The 21,031-nt window shown below is 46.5% G+C and overlaps 1 protein-coding gene across 1 annotated transcript in view; it reads left to right on the top strand.

The window, feature by feature from the left end:
- The first annotated feature begins 220 nt into the window (after positions 1 to 220).
- Positions 221 to 21,031, top strand: part of Clstn2 (calsyntenin 2) — a 623,041-nt gene continuing 602,230 nt past the window's right edge. The window contains exon 1 of the mRNA XM_051140799.1: positions 221 to 412. Within this exon, the coding sequence (XP_050996756.1) occupies positions 298 to 412 (115 nt within the window). The 5' untranslated portion in view covers positions 221 to 297. The remainder of the gene's footprint in view (positions 413 to 21,031) is intronic.

Raw genomic sequence — 21,031 nt, 5'->3', positions numbered from 1 at the left:
GCACGAGCCACCTCCCTCCCTTCGTGACGTCACGGGCCGTCCCGGGGTGAGCGCCAGAGCCGCTCCGGGTCCGCGCCAGTGAGCGCTGCTGTTGCCGGCGAGCGAGCAGCCCGGCTGAGGGCAGCGGAGGCCGAGGGTGAGGGCGGCGGCGGCGGCAGCGGCGGTGGCGCCTGAAGCGCACCCGGCAGCGACAGTGAGGCGGCCCGCGGAGCGGCGGGCACCGGCGGACACCGGCAGGCGAGACAGGCGCGAGCGGTAGGCGGCGGAGGCAGCTTGGTGGCGGCTTAGGCGGCGAGGATGCTGCCGGGGAGTCTTTGCTTGGTGCCGCTCCTGCTGGTGCTGGGCGTGGGGAGCGGCGGCGGCAGTGGCGACGGCGGGGACAGCCGGCGGCGCCGCCTCCTCGCGGCGAAAGGTGGGTGCTGGGGAAGTTTCTTCCTCTTCTGAAGGGAGACAGGGCGGGCTGGAGGGTGCAGATAGCGGACTTAGGCGTGCAGTATCCACCCTTTCTTCTGGCAGCTTCGGCTTCTGCGTGCATAGTCCCCCTAAGTCAGCGCCCCAAGCTTTGGACCCAAGAGGTTCTCCAGTTCAACCTCTGGGCGGGGTCCAGGTGCCAAGGAGAAGGCGAGGTCTATGGAGTGCAGAGAACTTTGGGGGCCGCGTGTGCTGGGGTGGGAGCATCGCAGGCTCTGCTCTTGGATGCTTGGAGCAGGGCAGGGCTTAGGCGCTGTAGCGGGTGCAGAGGTGTAGGGTAAAGCAGGTGTCCGGCTGCTCCTGCCCGAGGGCAAAAACCAGTAGCGTCTTCAAAGGAGCGTGCAGAGCTGGACTGGTACTCCAGCTTGGGGATGGCGTGGGAACTTGTAGGCTCCTGAAAGCCTTGCCCACACGCAACCAGGCGCTCGGCAGGCTCAGCAGCGCCGGCTCAGGCTCGGGCTCCCCTGGGAACGCACGCCCTCCAGATGGACAGAGTCGGGGGAAGAAGCGCAGGGTGTGATGGTCCTTACAACCGCTCGCTTTCTGCTTTTTCTAAGGAGGTCTGAGTCTCCGAGCCCAGCAGCTTCTTCCTAGTCTTTCTAATTGATTTTGACCTCTCCAGTCCTCCAAGATTCTCCTGAACGCTGGCGCTATCAGGGGAGCCTAGAAGCTGGCGAGCCCCAGACTTTGACAGCTGCCTGGGAGCTCCGGAGGAGCGCGGATTGGGGAGCCAGTGTCTGGAGGGCGGGTCTGGAACAGAAGGTCCTTACGCCTTAGCCTGAGGTTGGGTGGTGTCGCAGGAGGCCGGTTAGGGTAGGTGATGGTGGGCTCAGGGGAGGATGTGGCTGATTTCAGGATGAAGAGCTTAAGCAGTAACTTGTTGATTCTCTGCGTGCTGTTGAGGGAGGGCTGGCATGCTTTTGGTCTCCGCCAGGTGAAGATGAGAGGGGATATGTGGTCTTCGGAATCCTGCTGGCAGTATTTTAAAGATAGAGGTTTTGTCCTTGTTGGGAAAAGACTCACAATTAGAGACAGCCTAATATAGAGGCTTGGTAGCAGAAAGGGGGAAGGAATGCACAGCAGACTGAATCTCTCTGGACACTGGGGAGTTGGGGAAGCAGCCCATTGCCTCTCCTGTCATTCGCACGGATGATAAATTTGGGGAAAGTGATCTTTCCATTCTTTCTAATCTATTAATTTTGTGACATAATATGAAAAAGATTTTATACACAAGTGCCTTCTAACATTCATCCCCTTCCCGTACCTTAACCAGGAGTCTTTGAAAAGGCGGACAAACTTATCACGAAAATGTCTTTAAAAAGTAGTATGGCAGAGGAGTGTCTGTTTGAAGGGACCAATGTGATATGCTGCTGTTCTGGTGAAAACAAGGATGAAAAACAACGAACATCCAAATGGTTTGCTTTCCTTCCAGTATGGACACTTTGACAGGCAGGCAGCTTTCTTTCTTCCAAGGTTGTCTACTACTTTGTTGCAGAGTAAATGGCATATTTATAAGAGGGTAGGGAGCTCACAGTGAGTAGAGATCAGGGAAGAACTAATTTTGTAAGGGAACTCCTTGTGTGTAACAGTTGCTGAGTTTGGTGAGACTGGGGAAACAGCACAGGGAGAGAAAGTAAATCAACAGCGATGTAGGCTTCCACTGATCTAGATTATGTGAATATATATTCACATTGTATATTATAAATATACTATATATAATATATCTCCTTCATTTTCTTCATTTAGAACATAACCATTTCATGTTTAAAACCAAGCCATTTGTAAAAGTTTATTGGCCTTGAGAATGGGAGCGACTCTGGAAATTCTTCTTGTCTTTTCCCTTCCAACCACTAGGGGGCTGAAAAGAGCACCATTTGCTATTTATTTATTTTGAGACAAGTAATATTTGGTCACAACACATACATTTATCATAACAGTTTATTTTATATTTACAGGGCAGACCTTCTTTATTTCAATGCACTTGGAGTTTCATTACTAGAGCACATAATCCCTGAGGAATATTTGGGAGGAACAATAAAACTGAGTTTTCTATGTAACACACCCTGCCCCTGACATTGCTTGCTGTTTTTAAGGTTCCTGTAATTTATATCCCCATCACTGAAAAAGAGAAGATTCAGGAGGGCCTGTGAGAGACACTGAACAGAGAGATAGTTTTCTTTTTCAATGCACTTCTGAGTCTACAGGGAAAAAGAAGACAGCTGGAAGTGTGCATGAAGCTGCCTAGGTGAGTTGTGCACACCCTCTCTCTGAGTTGTGTACACCCTCTCTGAGTTGTGCACACCCTCTGGACAACTGCTTGCAGGTGCCGTCCTGGCCTTGAACACCTGTAAGGCAGCAGTCTCTAGAACAATATGTCACCTTGAAGGGTTATGATAAATTTAATAAAATGCCAGCAGTCTCACTACCTCAGGGCTCCATGTACATTCTCCTCCTGGTTGCCAGACTCCGGGCACGGAGGTCATTCAGTACAGCCGTCGAGTCTAGAGTATCAGTCACCTCAGGCTCACCTACTAGCATGCGTGCTGGCTGGAGTGTGCACTGGGAATCAGAGCTTGCTCTTATCTGTGCAACCCAGTGTTCTGGCTCAAGGAAGAAGCGTCATTCTTTCGACCACAGACCCGAAACCACCTTTGAATACCGCGCGATGTTACACATGGCAGCGCCCATTCTGAAGGGCGATATGGACCCCTTCCGTGACTTGTCCTTAATCATCTTAGGCAAATAGCACGTGGCTCTGAAGGACTTCATAGGGTTACCTCTCCAGCTGAGACACAGCGGCCCTCAACTATTTCTCAGCATTGAAGTGCAATATACTCTGACCCGCAGTTATCCCGAGTCTCCTCTGGCCTTATGGTTAGAAGGTCTTCCTCAGCTTGATTCTCACTGTTACGCAAGTGAAGTCAGATGAAGGTATCATTTTCTCTAGGATTCTTCCGAGGCCAGCCCCTCCCAGAAAGCCATGCCCCTGCCTCACGCATGCCTGTCTTCCCTTGCCTGGTTCCAGACTGACCCGTGGACCCTCAGGGCTCCTCTGTATTGCTCGGGCTGGTCTTAAGTTGTTGAAGGAGCAGCCAGTAGTGTCTGGCTTAGTGTATGGACCTGCATGAAATCCTGGGTGGTGTCTTTTTTTTTTTTTTTTCTTTTTGACATAGACATTACAATTCTTTCTCCTCTCCTGTAAAGTAAAATTTTGAGTGTAGGTGCTAGAGAAACTTGACTTTGCATCTTGGCCCTATTACTCCCTCATCAGATACTATAAACAAGTGAATGAACCCTTTGAGCCTTGGCTTCCACATCTATAAAGTGGGGATACAGAGCCCTGTCCTGCAAGGTGGTTGTCAGAACCGTATTCAGAAAGCTTCTCTCTCGGACTGTGGTGTAAAAGGCACTGAAGATACAATACCTTTATCAACCCTAAAAACACCTGGTCATTGTGTCTAAGACTTGGTGAAACCTTCCTTTTCTGACTTCCTTGGAATTAAAACCTTTGTCTAATCAGCCCAAACTGGGTTCTCTCTGTTTTTCTGCCTTTTAGTTTCTCTTTGCGTGAGGGTGTGTATGTATGAGCAAATGCCACAATATACATACAAACACACATCCACACATTTGGTGTGAGCTGTGAAACCTCCTGCTTCTTTCACTGCTCTGTGAATGCTTTTGAAATCACATTTCCCCTCTAACGGCCAGCCTGAAACCTAATGCAGAGCCAGTGGAGAGGAAAGCTCGGCAGTGTGCTGTACACACGTAAATAAGCAAGTGTGTCTCCATGTTCAAGTACCAGAGATGTGGGAGGTCCAATTCCTGGCGGAGGAACTTGTGTGGTGTGATTTGGCTTATAAAAACAGATCATCAGCCGGGTTGCTACTTGCCTCCCAGCTTGCTGTCCTCGACAGCAGATAAGCGTTCCTTTTCATCAATGACACGCGACAGCATCTGAGATGACTTGTATTTACGCAGATGAGGGTGACCCAAACTAGGACGGCCAAAAGACAGCTTGAGACTCATTACCGTTTTCTTCTTTATTACTTAGCCCAGTCCTAACTGGACCCTGTGGAAATGGTTCCATCGGAAAAGTAGGTTTTAAGGAAGGACCCTGGGGAGAGCTCGGAAGCCACTGAGCTGAAGCCACTGGCACGCTGTAGAGGAGCTGTGGGGAAGACACAGATAGGAGGCAGGAGTGCGCAGAGGTCAGAAAAATGTCCGTGATGGGCGTTAGAATTATCCAAACCTGCCGTGGGCTTTGTTATTTAGCCTGATTAGCAAGCGTGGTTGCCGGAGTCCATCTTCCTATCTGAGGGGAATTAAGACAATAACACAAACCCCCAAACAAGAGGCATCAGATTGTTCATGGAGCCTGAGACCACACCCCTCCCCAAAGTCTGCTAAGAGAGGAGAAATTTGGCAAGGTTAGGAGAGGTGGGGTGAGCTTTATGGAGAAAATGAAAGGACTCTTGAAGGGTGAGCAGAGATTGGGTAGCTGGATGGGGTTGTGTACAGAACAGGTAAAGGCAAAGTGGTAGGAGCGCCCTTGGTGGGTGGAATGACAAAAGGGAGGAGCAAGCTCATGGAGCAGTGACTCCATTGCTTGCATCCAGGCTCTGAAGCTGATAGAATAGTGCATGCTTATCGAGAGCATGCTACCGTAAGTGCTTGTCACAATTTGACTGTCAAGCAAACTCTAGGAGCGGGGATCGGAAGTTCCAAGAAGGAATAGAACTGATTCCTGGCCTCACAGATGTGGCAGAAGTGAAATTCCCACCCTAGAACAATACGGTCAACATGGATTCCCTGCTCAGGTAGTCTCCCTTAGCAGAGTCATTTGATGTCAGTTTGACGGTCAGAGAGGCTCCATGGGACCTAAAGGCCATGCCTCTTCTGTCTGAGAATCCTTCAAAAATTGCTGCAGGAGTCTGTTTTAGTGGAAGCCTCACTCTTAGCCCTCTTTCTTGATTTGGAGTGAGCCTGGTTTGTCTCTTTTTCCCGAAACTCTCCCAGCTTGCTGTGTCTCATGTCAGGCAGCTAGCGAAGGCAGCTGGCTGGTTCCTGGACCACTCCTTATCACAAGTCTGCTGCAACCTGGGCTTTCCTTTAAAAAGCCCCAGAGTTTCTGACATGGATGGCGCTCCACTGCACTGCCCTTCTCCTGATGACCTAATCTCAGGTGGGGGCTTTGTTCTTCCAATGATCACCTGCTATTTATTTATTTATTTATTTATTTATTTATTCATTCATTCATTCATTCATTCATTGCCCTTCAAAGTGCATGTCATCTTCCTGTTTCCATAGAAGACTGTGGATCCCTAAGGGGAAATGTACCGCTTACCCCTTTGAGATGGTTGCTAAGCACTGTATTCAAGAGCGTGCCTCTCATAGCACTTGAACGTCCTCCAAGATTCAGCCATGCATCTCAGAGCTACTTCCTGATTTTTGCCTTGGCCTTTTCCCTACCAAATTACAGCCTCTGCTTTGTAAGGGTTTAAAATACCCAGTCCTGCAGATGAATCAGGACACTAACTGCACACGAAGATGGGTGAAGGAGTCAGATCTTGTAGATGCCTCCTTAATTGTACCTGGACTCTGCAGACACTGTTCTTACAGTGCCTAAGAAAGTCTAATTAGCTAAAAAATTGACTTACTTCTTTGGAGTCATTGCATTGAGTTGTCATGTGAAAATTGTCAATTTAAAATAAAAGCATGTTATTTGTTTGCATCTTCTGATACTCTCTTTTCATGATGTCTGTCTTATTATGTGGTTAGATAAATATGCTTCCTTCACTTGATTTGGAGTAGAAAACCCATATGGAAAGGCCTCAGTTTTCAGGTCTCATGGTCTGGCTTCACCAATGAGCTGGGAGGGTCTCTGGGCTCAGAGCCTCTGGGGATCTGGTTTTCTGTAGGCAGGAGAGAGATCCATGGTGCCCACCCACTTCCTCTACCTCCGAAGTTCCAGGCAGCCAGATAGATAGTTCTGTGTGTCCTTTGAAAGGGATAAAGTAGCTAAGAATATAAAATGATCATATTTAAGAGATTTGTTTTGAGACTTTGGGACTCCAAACCCCCAAACAAAGCTTTAGATCTTTCTCCCTTCATTTTGTCTTATAGACTCAGTTAATTATGTTTTCTGAAGTTTGAATTTAGCGAGAAGAAGTCCCTCCCCAGTTCTTTAATGCACGTGCCACACTGCTGATGGTCCCCATGGTTTTACATTGAATACAGCAGTGCCATGCCCAGAATTTTCAGCAAAATACCAGCAAAAACTGTTACTATTATGTCAGGCTGGTGTGTCCATTTTCCAATCTTCATGGATAACTGCATTGTAGCAAATTAATTAAAACAGATAAATGTTAATCTAATGCATGTCTCCTTGTAATTAATGAACTATAACCATTACAGGGGCATTTGATTTATTCTCTTAATTTATAAAATGTTGAGTTTTCCTATAAAGTTAGATATAGTAATAGGAGAAGCTGACCCATATATAGCATTAGGAAAAATAATCACATTTCTATAAATTAATCACTCTCTAAAAGGATATAGTTCATTAACACCATGAACTGAAAGTGTTAGATGTAAATTAGATTAACCTTTTTAGTGACACTTCCATTTATACTGTGCATTCTCTTCAAACTTAAAGCACTTTACATATATTAATTCAATTAACCCTCCCCAGACCCTTGTTAAGTAAGTACATATATCAAAGATGGAAGCAAGGAGAAAGGAAACCCTTCAAAACTATGGAAGCTCCGGCCTCAGGATGTGTTATTTATGATTGCCATGAAGCAGCAGTTTCTCTGGCCATCCATAGCTTGAGAACATGGGTAGGTATTCACGATTTCTCACTCCTGCTGCCAGGAACCACTTAGCACCCTATATCTGAAGCCAGAGACACTTCTGCCTCATACGCAGGCCAAACGTTGCAAAGAAACTTCTGGGTTATAGAGTAAGGTATACCTCGTCAACTGTAGGTTTGGTGAGGGACCAGGGCCTGTTCAAATGGGTGCAGGTAGATAAAGCTGTGGGACTCACGTGAGCATCCAGAGGGTGGTCTTCTTTGGGCCAAGCTGCCGATTTCCTTCCATTCCCTGTACTTGCCCGTCTGGGTTTAAAGGATGGGCTGGTTCCACAAGCCTTTGAGAGATCAGTGGAGGGGAAGCAAGGGGCAGATGGAAGCGGGGGTCAGGGGGTGAGGCTTAAACTTCATGCTCCAGGTTTCTCCTTGCCCCCTAGGGAGGGGCAAGACTTCTACTCCTCCATTTGGTAGAATGCAAAGGAGGACCCACTAGCCATCAAGGTCATTAACCTGTTTCTTAGGGCTTAGGTACTGGGTGGACAGCTGGGTTTCAAGCTTGACACTGGGGTCACTCTATCTTCCACTGGGCTCTTGGTGTTTGGAAGCCTTTCTGTCATTGCAGAGGCTCCTGAAAACAGGAATGGGGGTGGGGAAGGAGAGGGGAAAGGGGGAGAGGGGGGAGGGGGAGGGGAGGAAGGGAATGGATGGTCTTGTGGTTTAGTAGCATATGAATATTCACGAGGGAGACTAGGCATCTCCCCAGCTTGAGTGCATATGGGTTTGGTAGCAGTTCATTTCTCCAACTTTTTTTGTCCCTTCAAGTTCTCAGACCCAAAAAGCACTTTCTTATGCATAGATTTAGACTGCATTCCGCAAATCTGGCCCCTTTGAAATGCAGCAAGTCTCATCTAAACAGTCTCCTTGTAACTAATGGTGGCAAACCTACTGCGGGAAGGGTTAACCTAGAAGGATGACTAGACATGAAATTAAAAGTAGAGGGGGTGATTTTGGAGTGTGGAGGATTCTTTTCCATGTGTCCAAGTTATAAAACCACCGACTCTGGTCCTTTCAGCTAACATGCAAAGGAAAGAGGAAGCTCACAGAGCCCCAGGGTCTCACTTCATCTCTCCCTGCTTCAGAATGCCCCCAGCTTCCCTCTCTATGGCACCACCTGGGAGAAAAGGCAGATGATTAGGATTTAGAGCCAAGCACGGAAAGCCAGGATACTTCTCAGGAAACTCACAGACTGCTAGAGAAGGGGCAAATGCTGCACTTGCAGTACAAGCCATATTCAGTTTTATTTACATCTTCTTTGTGGTATTTTTGTTTGTGGGAACGTGAGTTCTCATTTAGAACAGAAAAAGAGGCTAAGATCATTCATAATCAAAGTGGAGGAAAGCTGCAACGAAGGCCTGGTGCATTCGCCTGGCTTCCTTTTTATTGTTCATACTGTTTATTTTCCCAAAGGAAAACCAATTATTCATGCTTTATTGCAGCATCGGCAGCAATCTCAGGATGGCCATTTCTTGCTTACTAATTTTAGAATTATATTTAAGACATTTGTACGAGTAAATTTTATTTACCTGATAGAATTGTCGCTTCAGCCCCTGAGACTTAATGCTGAATAGGCTCACCCTTTCTAGTTCTTTCAGAACTCTGGATGGCTGGTTCAACTCTGCTGTTCTGGCTCAAACTCTTCTCTAAACTGATTGAGTCTATCTGGTTTCTCTCTGTTTTTCACTGAATTGCTCTGCTTGGCCTTATGCTAACTTTGGCAGCATGTTATAATCTGGCTCCTTCTTATTCTCTGGCTCGTTCTATCTTCACCTGTGTCTGGCTTGTTCTTCCTTCAACCTGTCTCTGTAAAACTCTCCCAGTAAAATGGCCTCTGAATTCCACGAACGGTACTGCCACAAACTCAAATCCACTGACTGCCTCTCAACCCCCTGACTCAACCGAACTGCCTGAACAACACTCTCTGCTTGCCTGTGGGTCATGGGATTAAAGGTGTGTCTGTATTCCAGCCTGATGACACAGACCTAGAAGGTCTTTGGATGTGACCTCTTGCCAGCACAGCCATGTTCTGAATTAAAATTCCTCTGAAGACATTTCAATGACATATACTTTTAAAAAAATTAGAAGCAGTGAAATACGTTTTTTAAAATTAATTGGACAATCTCCTGCTTCATCTCCACTCCAAACTTGCAGAAGCGTAATAGCAGCGCCCCACCCCCCACCCCCGGTATAATTCTCCTTAGGAGGGAAATGGAATCCAGGGAGCTTCAAAGGTGTAACTTTGTCTTGAATTTTCCTTTTAGGAAACCCAAGTGCCACCATTTTGTCCCTGAGGTTGCACAATTATTGCCTCACCACTCACTATGTCTCCTGTCCCACCCTCCCTGTCCTGCAACATATCTGCTTGCACGGAACACTCCCGAATCTCTCATCTCTCTCTCTCTCTCTCTCTCTCTCTCTCTCTCTCTCTCTCTCTCTCTCTCTCTCTCTCTCTCTCTCTCTCTCTCTCTCTCTCTCTCTCCCTCTCTCTCTCCTTGGTAGCACCACCAAGGGCTGCTTCTGGCTGCATCCTTGAAGCCACTCCCTAACACACCTCCCATAGTGACTACAGTCATCACCGTGATAGCTTTAGGTTGTGTTTTCTCAATCCACTGGACAGTGTGACAAAGGCTTTTTCTGAAACTGTGGCAATAACTACTGAACATAATAAGCCAATCTTACCAAAGACAAGGGGCTTTGTGATGAGCGATGTCTTCACACCACATCACCTGGTTCACACTTCCAGCCAAAAGGCCTACTATAAGAAAATTTGGAGCTGCCACTATTCTGGACCCACGTCTACAAGGCATTGGCATCCTCAAACTCTACTTTGTCGTATCATCATCATGGGGACATCTCTGACACATGATATCTGCTTTTATCTCTGAGTGTTTGGAGTCTGATTTTCACATGGTAACACTCTAGCTGGGTGGCAGACTATTTTGGGCAATAGAGGCGGACATTTGAGGTAAGCAGGTGTCTATTGTGTTTAAACCATGCTCAACTAATAGCAGCTTTTGTGCCCCCAAATTGGGACCCAATCCAGGGTCTGTGGGACACATCTTTTATTATCTAAACTAGGTTGTCAGTGGCCGGCTTCCTGTCCTTAGGAACAGGGCTCTTGCCTATGCTGAATGCCAATGGTGGTGGGTCCCAATGGAAGAGAATCTTGTCTTAGAAGTTTCTGTGGCTATGGTAGGGTACAGACACCTTCTTGTTCCTTCTTGTCTGGATCAAGGCAGTTCCTAGAAACTTTAGAGCATAGGGCTTGGCTTCTGTGTAGCTCAGCATTTCCTCCTCGGTACAACAGTCTGTAGAACCCTGGTCCTCAGCATCTGTCACCCCATGTGTGGTGTGTGACTTTCACTGTCTTTTGTAAATTAACCACCAGTGAAGTCACATTGTCCTGAGCCCTGCCTTGTCCTCTGTAGCACAGGATACTATGGAAGAACATTGCCTGTCACACACCAGTGAGAATTGAGTTGTAACTATCAACAGCCTCAGATCTGATGTTCTCTCGAGTTGCCCCTTGAGTCCCTTCTTGTTCCCATCAGCATTCTATTAATCCCCGGACTGTACAAATCCTAAGTGGATAAAGCGTGCCTGCTTTCCAAACAGATCGTTAGAAACGATTTGCAATTTGTAATATTGGATGAACGTGTACAGAGAGGCAAGGACGAGGTTCTTAATTGGAAAAGCTTTGTTATCAGTTAGAGTGGGATGGCCACTTGCAAGAGGGGCCTGTGAGTTTCTAAGCCCACAGCTAGGGCATCAGGGAGCAGAGGGTGGTGCTGATTTCTGGCTGAGCTTTCCAGGTTGGGGATATCTCATCTGCAGAAATGCACAAATGGGAATCTCTCCGAAGCCAGAACATTTACTTTGGGATTGAAGGAAATGCTGGTTCAAGTCTGAGCATTAATGCATGACTTTATGTACAGGGAAATAATGCTTTTCTCAGTCAAACCAAAGCCCAGAACTCTTGAGGCTGGCATTAGGAGGGATCTCTCCTAGAGGACAGTACCTAGAGGTGTGGCTTAGGCTATGAGGTTTGCAATGGAGGGTAGGTGTCTGGCAGTCATGATTTTGCCCCTGAAATCTCCTTTCTCCTCAGTAAGATTTGTTCTCTGAGTAATTCTATTATTCCCCAAGTGGGCTAGCTCTGGACCCACCCAGGGTAGCTCCTTTCCTACAACTCCACTTCAATGGGAACAGCATTGCCTTTGGGATGTCAAGGCTAGAGTGTGGATCAAGCAGGCTTTACTGATTTCGGAATGTGTAACAAGAAGTAAGCAGAAAGGATCTTAGAACCAAGAGTGTCTTTTTTTTCTTTTCTTTTCTTTCTTTTTTTTTTTTTTACCATCCATATTTTGCAATGACACTGTTATTATCCTCAAATGAAATTTAGGGACACTTGAGAAAAAGTATGTACATAATTTATCAAGTCAATATGATGCCTAAGCTGAAATATACAGGAAGTACTAAAAGGAAGTACTCCATAGTAACATGCATTCTAATGTACAAATGCTTTGGCCTACCCGTTCTAAAGGAAGAAATGAAGCAGACACTCGCTGTGAACTCAACAGTGATGTGATGTGAGTCACTGTGAATTCAATAGCCACCAGCACATCCAGGTGTCTAGGATCCAGGTGCTAATGACACCATGAATAAGAAGGTGATAGTGACTTGTACAACTGGTGAAATGTTTCTGACAACACTCTGAACAAGACAAGACGCATGCTGGCCTCAGTCCTCAGGACCGAAGACTCAGGATCTGGTCGAGCTACACAAGGACATCTAGTTGAACTGTTTTGGGGTCGCTGCTGTCAAAAAGAGAACGGAAGAGCTCAGGTGGAGATGTTCAGGCACAGGTGCTCACACTACCGCCCCCCCCCCATACCCCTAGGTACCAAGGACGGATTTCATATATGCTCACAAGTTGAAATTGACTTATGCTATACACAACTTTTATAAATACATTCTTTCCGGGGACAGTCAGTGGGAAAGAGGAAAATTCTACCAGCTGGTAGCTAGGTGAAACAGGTTGACTTTACCAGGTATTGCGTAGCTCTCTCTTTCAGCTTGGTCCAGACTCAGGCTGCATTCAATCAGGGCAGCCACGACCACTCACTTACGTTCCTTATGGGACGAGGTCTATGAACATTCCCTCACAGAAGGAGAGGGTTAATTCATCAAGCTCACATGGCTCTGAATGGTTCCAGGCTTAGGGGCCTCCATGAGATCTTTACAATGCTCATCCCTTCCCCAAAGTCAAGTAAGAGGCAGAAACTGACTGGGAAATTTGGAAACTTTCAGTACTGTAGGCGTTTGCAGGTGCTTTTCCAGAATGGGTTGTTGATACTATAGGTAGTATTTACTTTCAGTGGGCTGGCTGCCTCTAAGTCATACAGGGGCCATCGTGGAGTGGAGCCCACCAAGCACGCACTAGAACATAATTGACACCAACAATACAGAGAACATTTCTTCACCTGGTTCAACCTAGAGACTTCTGTTTCTCTCCTTCTGTCCTTGACACATGGAAGTGGTAAGTGGGGCTGGTGTGTCACAGCATGCCTCACTCCTTTGGAGTAGGCGACTCCTTTGGGGGCAGATAAAAGACTAAAATTAAAATTTTAAAATGATCTGGACTAAGTCTGCAACCAGAAGCAAACGAGAAGCCATGAACCTGGCTGGGATACATTTTAGGTGGTTGCCATCCTTTGGGAAAGAGGAGCTCGACAGTGTGGTAGGGCAAAAATATGAAATGGTAGACTCAAACAACTGGCTGAACATATGGTCAGCACTGATATTCCAGAGGTGAAATGTTGTCCTTGATGAAAAGATTCTTCTTCATGCTTTCACTGATAAGGTAGAGGAAGTTGATTTTGTTGTTTTTAAATCCCTATGAATGGGTTTATCCCCCCACTACCAATTTTGTTTTTGTTTTTGAGACAGAGTGTCACTTTGTAGCCTTGGCTAGCAACTCAGAGATCTGCCTACCTCAGCCTCTAGAGTTTTGGGATTAAAGCTCTCTTTTCCCTTCCTTATAAGGTAGAAGTGTTGCTCAGAAAGAGACTATATTGCCAAAGAGAGATCAGCAACTTAGAGATGAAAAACCAACTTGATGGTTTGATTTAATGGGGAATACCTCATCCTCTTACTAAGTGCTTTGGTGACATTTGGTAGTTCTGTAATATTTGACTTGGAGTTGAGTTTATAAAAATTTTAGCCTAACAGTAACTTCAGGCCACCGAGGGATGTATGTATTTCTGAAATGAGAAGACCTGGTTGATATTCTGATTCCAAAGTCAACATCATTTCTTATGCATCACCATATTTTCAATTATGATAGATGATGAGCTGTGAATTTAAAGATGGCTTTCCTGGAAGCTCCCGCACAGACACAGCCTGTGTGTAATAAGGAGGAAACCTTGGTGGGAGGGGTTCTCACACCCACCCTTCTGACTTGACTTACTAAATACTTCCTTCTGAGGCTGTTCTCCCAACCCAAATCTGCCACATCGGTTCCTTCTTGAAGTCCTGAAGTATATTTAGAAAGAGAGAATATCTGTAATTTTTCTGAAGTCTTTACCTTCTGATGCTCCAGAAATAATTGAACTTCCCCAAACAGACACGCATGCACGCGCGCGCGCGCGCGCTCACACACACACACACACACACACACACACACACAGACACACACAGACACACACACACACACACACACACACACACACGGTAACAAAAGTGTGGGGTTATGAAATACCTGACAGCCAGACAAAAGTGCATTGGGCAATTTTGAGAAGTAAAACAGATGGTTAGCGTGTGTAATTTTAGCATCTCTTTGGCATTTCAGCATATATGCAGGCCATTTCCAAGTAAAAGATGCTCAAAATGGACACTGAGCTCTCAATATGGCGGTGTTAGGCAGCACTTAAGGTCAGGATCTCGTTGGGGCAGGCCTGCACTGTGGTAGTTTTATGGGCTACAGGGCTTTTTTAGTTTTCATGTAACTGTGAGTGTTTCTATACCACAAGGTGACCACAAGACTGATTGGAAAATGGCCTCATATTTCACCTGTAGCCAGCTGAGGGTGAGGAATGGCTGGCTCTGCTATCAGCCCCACTGTGCTAAGCTGGCAGCGTAGAGTAGTGTTGAGTAAGGGAGAACCCACTAGCAGTGGCTTAGAAACTGGAGCCTCCCCCTTAAAAAAGGAGGTGAGCTTTAGGTTGTGCTGTAGATTCATCTCGACCTCCTCTGTGTTGTTCTTCAGGTTCAATGAGGTACAGGTGGCTAGAGGCCAAAGTAAGATTTGTGTGCACAGAGAGAGTGATGTCTCTGTGGTGTAAGATGCACATGGATGGATAGAGCCAGGCCTCTCCGTCTCTCCACAGAGGGTGATTGTAACAGCTCCTATCAGTGCCTGACCACATCTCCCCTGTTTGTGTCTGTAGCCCAATCAAACAGATTCAGCCATTTGCTTATGCGTTCTCTAGTTGCCGGCATTCTCTAGAATCCTCTAGTTGCCGGCATGGCAGATCACAAGTTCTAGGAAATGTGTACTCCCAGGGCTTGTCTTTATCAGTGGCTGCCAAGAGTTAGCAAATCTTTATCCACCCCCACCCCACCACTCCCTTTCCCTGTAGGTGGAGGACATCTGAGGGACCCAGCATTCCAGCTGCCTGTGATGGTAGTAACTGGCTTCCTTCTTTTCCTGTATTAGTCTTGTATTCCACTTCTTGTTCTCCCTGAGATCACCCCTCAAAACCTATCCTGGGGCCTACTTTCAGGGCCTGCTATTGAGGGAACCCAGACCAAGACAGTCATTTATAAAAAGTGTCCTTGCCGTACCTTCTGAATTTCTTGAAGCCAATCCATCAAGATTGGAACACCCAGTGCGTTCAGACATCCGGCCAGACTTGCTTGGCAGCCATGGGACTTGGTGGGACATTTGGAAGACTGTATATGACTTTTGAGAACTCTCCGTGTTCATCTGCAGGACTTAGAACCCGCCTTCATACCATCTGGGCCTGGAAGACTTTGCTGGAACAAATATACCGTGCAGGGATCTTCAGCTGATGTAGACACAGGGCTCGGAGGTAGTAGAAACTATTTCTGGAAGGCTCCTTGAGGATAGGGCTGCCCCAGTTCCTTTCGCCATGTCTGTGCTATGAGGGCCCCTCTGGCTGTGAAAAGAGTTGAACTAGGCCTGATGCCTGCACCCCACGAAATCCAAGTGTCTCGGGGAACATCTGGCACCCCCTGATCACAGCCAGATTTCCTGAGTGTCTATTTTCAGTGTTTTCTCAGAGCACCTATAAAGGACTTTGTGAAGCGGTTAACTCCATCCTCAGCATTTCCCTTGCAAGTCTGGAACAGCCCTGCAGAGCTGAAATCCCTTCTCTCCTCAGAGCCTCGAGCGTTCACAGGTCTGAGTTACTACGGCCGTTCAAATCTTCCAGGCAAGGCACTGAAATCCTCACTGACAAAAATTCTGCCCTTTCTCTGAAAGACTAGATCCATTGATCCATTGTCACATGTGCAGGTTGATGTGACTTACCATCACCTTAGCTTGATATCATAGCTAGCTCACAGGGATTTGGTAGAGTTTTTTTTTTTTTCTTTTGGCAGACAAATGACTTTATTTTCAGAGATGAGTGTTATCAGCACATAAAATATATGCAAACAGGGAATTTCTGGAACTGTGTACAACATCTGATTATAGGAAGCGTTCTCTTAATTCTGGGTGACTGATGTGTGGTGTGTGAGCTATGGCCGGCTCTTGATTATGTTACTTGGAAGCTGTTACAGGACTGCTCCAGACTCCTATTCTGATCTCAAAAATGGGCGCAATAAATCTTAGCCCAAGAGGTTGCTGTAAAGAAAGGTCTTCAAAAACCTCAAAGACATACAGAATATGGCATTTAAAGATGCTATTATTTTAAAGATTCATTGACAACGAGACAGGTTAACTCCTGGCAACACCCAGCCTACCTCAAAGAAGATGATGAGCATCAAAGAACCTCCTTTGGAGACGGCTTCAAATGTGGCAAACAAGCCCCTGGACAAATTATCCTCATTTCCATCACAGACAGAATTCTGCCTAAAAATGGGCAAGTTTGGATGCAGGCAAAGTCAACGGTCAAACTCTGCCAAGACAGGGTAAGCAAGTCCTTAATAGTTCCTGCCTCACAAATATGTCTGTCAGATATATGGGGCCAGAAGGCTGAAGATGATGCTCCAATGTTATAGAGAGTGGTGGGTGACTGTTCAGGCAGCAAGCTGTCTCTGTCACCGTCTCATTTGGGAAGCTGCTAACCTGCACTTCCGGTTCATTCAGGTAATTAATTTTATTCCGTTTCAAGTCTCTGATGGGGATGAAGACCAGATAGTTTAGTTTCACAATGAGGCTTAGTTGTTTAGGGGCTAAGATGTTTTTAGGTCTAGATAGATTTTTTAAGTTGATAGAGATTAGCTATGATAGATATTGATTTACATTCAGAATTTTAGACTCACCAAGATAGAAAAGATGTTTTCTTCAAGGCTGCCAAATACAAGTAGCCAAAACACTATGAATGTAACATTTATATAATTCCTGATTGTTTCATGGTTCTTCTTGCTATATGTAGTTTATTGGATATATGTGTAATAAATGTAAATGTATATGTAAAAATATTTAATAAAAAATGTAAAAAAAGTTCAAGGTTATAGAGCTTGGACTGTAAGAGGCTGGTGCTGTGGTTATCCACTGATTTCAGTCTCACAGCAACAGCTTTCTTCAGATGGTTGGGATAGATATCTCAATGGCTGGCCCTTACTGGGAAAGCTAACCAGCTCCTGTGATGGCCTCCACACATGGCTTGGCTCCCTGAATGCATGAAAATAAAAGATAGTCAACCTGGAAGCTCGGGGCTCCAGTGCACAAAGCAGAATCTGCAAGGTTTCTTGTGGACTCCTAAGGCAGCTGGAGCGAGGACCTTCACACCTTAAGCATGGCTGTCCCGACTGAATGGCTTGAATGTTCTCCTTGATATATTGTGTCTGACCTTGGTCTTATCAAGAGTGGCCTTTATGCCTGAGGAAGGACAGTAGACAGGGACACTCATTTACTGGAGAATACATTTGGAATATGCCCTATGAGAGAGTCAGCATCCATAAAGAAAACTTTGAGCTGGGTGTAGAGGTGCACATTTTTGATCCCAGCACTTGGGGAGGCAAAGGCAGGTGGATCTCTGTGAGTTCAAGGCCAGCCTGGTCTGCTACACAGAGAAACCCTTGAAAAGCCAGAGAGAGAGAGAGAGAGGGAGGGAGGGAGGGAGGGAGGGAGGGAGGGAGGGAGGGAGCACTCTGAGAAGACCGCAGGGCTGAAGCATGCTGTCAAGGATGTATGAGAGTCTGAAGATAGTTGCTTTGTTAAGTTGCATTCAACCTGCCCTGCAGCTAACACAAAAAGCACTGTACCATAGAGATGCACGTTCTAGTCCCTTAGGTGCCTCAGCTCATGTAACCCCATATAAACACTGTGAGGCCCATATCGTGTTTCCAGCCCCATTTTGTACTCACTGAGAACAAAAGTGTCTTTAAAAAAAAATTATTCATTCACTTTACAGCCTGGTCATAGCCCCACTCCTCATCACCTGACCCAGTTGCTCCCTCCCTCCCTCCCTCCCTCTCTCTCCCCCCATCCTCTTCTCCTATTCCTCAGAAGAGGGTAACCCCCCTTCCCATGCACCCCAGCTCATCAAGTCCTATCAGGACTGAGTGTGCCCTCTTCCCCTATGGCCTGGCAAGGCAGTCCTGTCTGCCAGGGAGAAGTAATTGAAAAGGTGGCAAAAGAGTCCATATCAGAGATAGCCCTACTAGGGGACCTACATGGACCCTGAGCTGCCCATCAGCTACATCTGTGTAGGGGGCCTAGGTCCAGTCCATGCAAGGTCCTTCTTGGTTGATGCTTCGGTCTCAGCAAGCCCCTCTGGGCCCTGGTTAGTTGGCTCTGTTGATCTTCTTGTGGAGCTCCTGTCACCTCCAGATCCTTTTTTCCTTCCTCTCACTTTTCTGCAAAGCTCCCTATGCAGCACCCGATATTTGGTTGTGGATCTCAGATCTTTTTCCGTGGTGCTTCTGGGTGGAGCCTTTCAGAGGACAACTCTGCTAGGCTCCTATCTGCAAGCATAGCAGAGTATCTTTTTTTTCTTATAATTTTCTTTCTTAATTTCTTTTAATTGAAAAATAAAATCATTCATATTACATCTCAATTGCTATCCTATCCTGTGCATCCTCCCATTCCTCCCTCCCTCCCGCTTTCACCCCATTCCCCTTCCCTATGACTGTGATTGATGGGGACCTCCTCCCCTTGAATATGATGCTAGGGTATCAAATTTCTTCTTGGTAGTCTGCTATCCTTCCTCCGGGTGCCATTGAGCCTCCCCCTCAAGGGGACATGGCCAAATATGGGGCACCCGAGTTAGTGTGAAAGTCAGTCCCCAGTCTCCACTTAACTGTGGAGAATCTCCTGTCCCTTGGCTAGGTCTGGCAGAGTATCTTTAATAGTGTCAGGGGTTGGTTCTCTCCCATGGGCTGGGTCTAGGGTTGGGCCAGGGAGTGGCTGGACTTTCCCTCCATCTCTGCTCTATTTGCTTCATCTTCATCCTCATTGTCTTGTAGCAGGCTGGGTAGATTTTGGGGTCAAAGTTTCTGTGGGTGTGTTGGTGTTCCTCTCCCTCCATTAGGAGCTTTGTCTAGTTAGAGAGTATCTTCTTCAGTCTCTATGGCCCCTGCTACTAGGAGTCTCTGCTAGAGTTTCTCTCATATCCCCTTGGGAACCTACCCTGACTTAGATCTGCAGCTTGTCACAGAGATGGCCCACTCAATATTACTCCGCTATTAAAAAACAAAGACATTGTGAAATTTACAGGCAAATGAATGGAACTAGAAAAGATCATCCCGAGGGCGGTAATCCTGACCCAGAAAGACACACATGGTATGTATTCACTTAAAAGTGGATTTTAGCCATTTAGTACAGGACAAACATATTACAATGCACAGACCCAAAGACAATAAGTACCAAGGAGGAACCAAGGGAGGGTGCTTAAACCTCACTCAGAAGGAAAAATAGAATAGACAGAGGCAGTGAGGGAACAAAGCAGGAGAGGAAACACAGAAAGATATGAGGAGGAAGATCAGGCCTGGGGAGAGCAGGGGTGGCAGGTGGCGGGGGTAGTGGGGAGAAAGGAGGACAAAAGGCCTGTAGAGAAAAGAGTGTGTCTTTTTTATGTTCCTCTCCTGCACAATTGGAGGGCCTTGGAAATGAGGACTGTGGCTTGACAGAGAAGCCCCTATGCCTTTGAAGTGGCTCTGCATGGCAATTGTCTTGTTAGAGGCACCTGCTGGCCCTGGGCAGCGAGAGCCCAGGGAAAGCATTGTCCCTCACAGTCTACTCTCTGAAGATTTTGTTCTGGTTGATTGTTGAAGTATTGGTTTTGAAATTGCAATACAGAATGCCTACTACAGGGATGTCCGCTTTGGAGGGGGACTCGCCTTTCCCCTGTTTTCAGGCTAAAAGCAGCAATCATGAAGCCAACAGAAGGCAAGTTCTCTGAAGAATATTGTGAATGGCAGACAGGTTAAAGCTGATGCATAAATGCCACATTTGCATGACAAAACCGAGCACAATGCTGCTTGTCATCCACCAGTAATAGGGTTTCTTGAAATGCTAAAAATCTTAATTAAATAAATACATACTTTATTTGTTGCTGGTAAGTGCTTTTTTGCCTCGGGAGCTATGCAGGCAAGGATATCACTTCCAGGAACTTAACCTCTCACCAAGGCTGTGTCTGTTTCATAATCCTCCTTCCTCCCTTCTTCTGGCCTTAACAGACTGTTTGGAGCATGTGCTTCAAGCCACAGTTGTCTGTCTGAACGACACTTCTTTGTCCTCAAGATGATCTGAGTTTTGATAGATGACAGATTAAAGCATTAAGTGATAATTCTCTGTAGGAGCGCAGCGCAGACTGTGAGCAGAGCTGGTTGGTGGAGGTGATGGGACAGACAGGGGATTCCCCACTCTGGGCGGGGAGGCCCTCTGGGACCCTGTACATCTCCAGCCTTGGATCTGCTACACCTGACACTTTGAAATTGGGACAGAAGCAGATGTTCCCTTAGGCTAAGAGGCCTCACTTCCTCTCCTTATAGAAGCCTGGGTCCATCACCCCTCCACCTTACTCTATTCTAGATTCCAATCACTGGGAAGAAAAGTCTCTCAACACTCCCATCTTCAGTACCTTTTCAAATGAAGCTTCGCATTCTCCCACAGTGGTGCTCCAACTTTAACCCGAATGTGCCTCAAGGAGAGTTCATACAATCATTTTTTTTTTTAATTTGAAAAGCCAATTGGCCCACCACACAGTAAGCCCCAAGTGGGAGCAGAGCTCATTTTTGAGTTCCTGATGATGCCCTAGCACCCAAACTGTCACTTGCGTGGATAGAGGAATGCGTGAGTGTAAGCGGTTCAGTGAGATGCCTTGGGACCTGTGGAGTCCCGAGGGGCTATGAAGCTACAGAGGCTTCCAGAGATAAGGAATGATGTTGGTTAAAGGCCCAAAGCCAGCAGAGGGTTCATGGCATATTGGGCACTAGTTGAGACCAGCCTTCTTCACAGAACTTCAACTTTAGGTCTTAGGGAGGAGAGGGACTCTATAA

The sequence above is a fragment of the Acomys russatus genome, chromosome 32 (assembly GCF_903995435.1).
Source record: "Acomys russatus chromosome 32, mAcoRus1.1, whole genome shotgun sequence".
Taxonomy (NCBI): domain Eukaryota; kingdom Metazoa; phylum Chordata; class Mammalia; order Rodentia; family Muridae; genus Acomys; species Acomys russatus.
The sequence above is the reverse complement of the archived record's forward strand: the minus strand, read 5'-3'. Positions and strand labels throughout refer to the sequence as shown.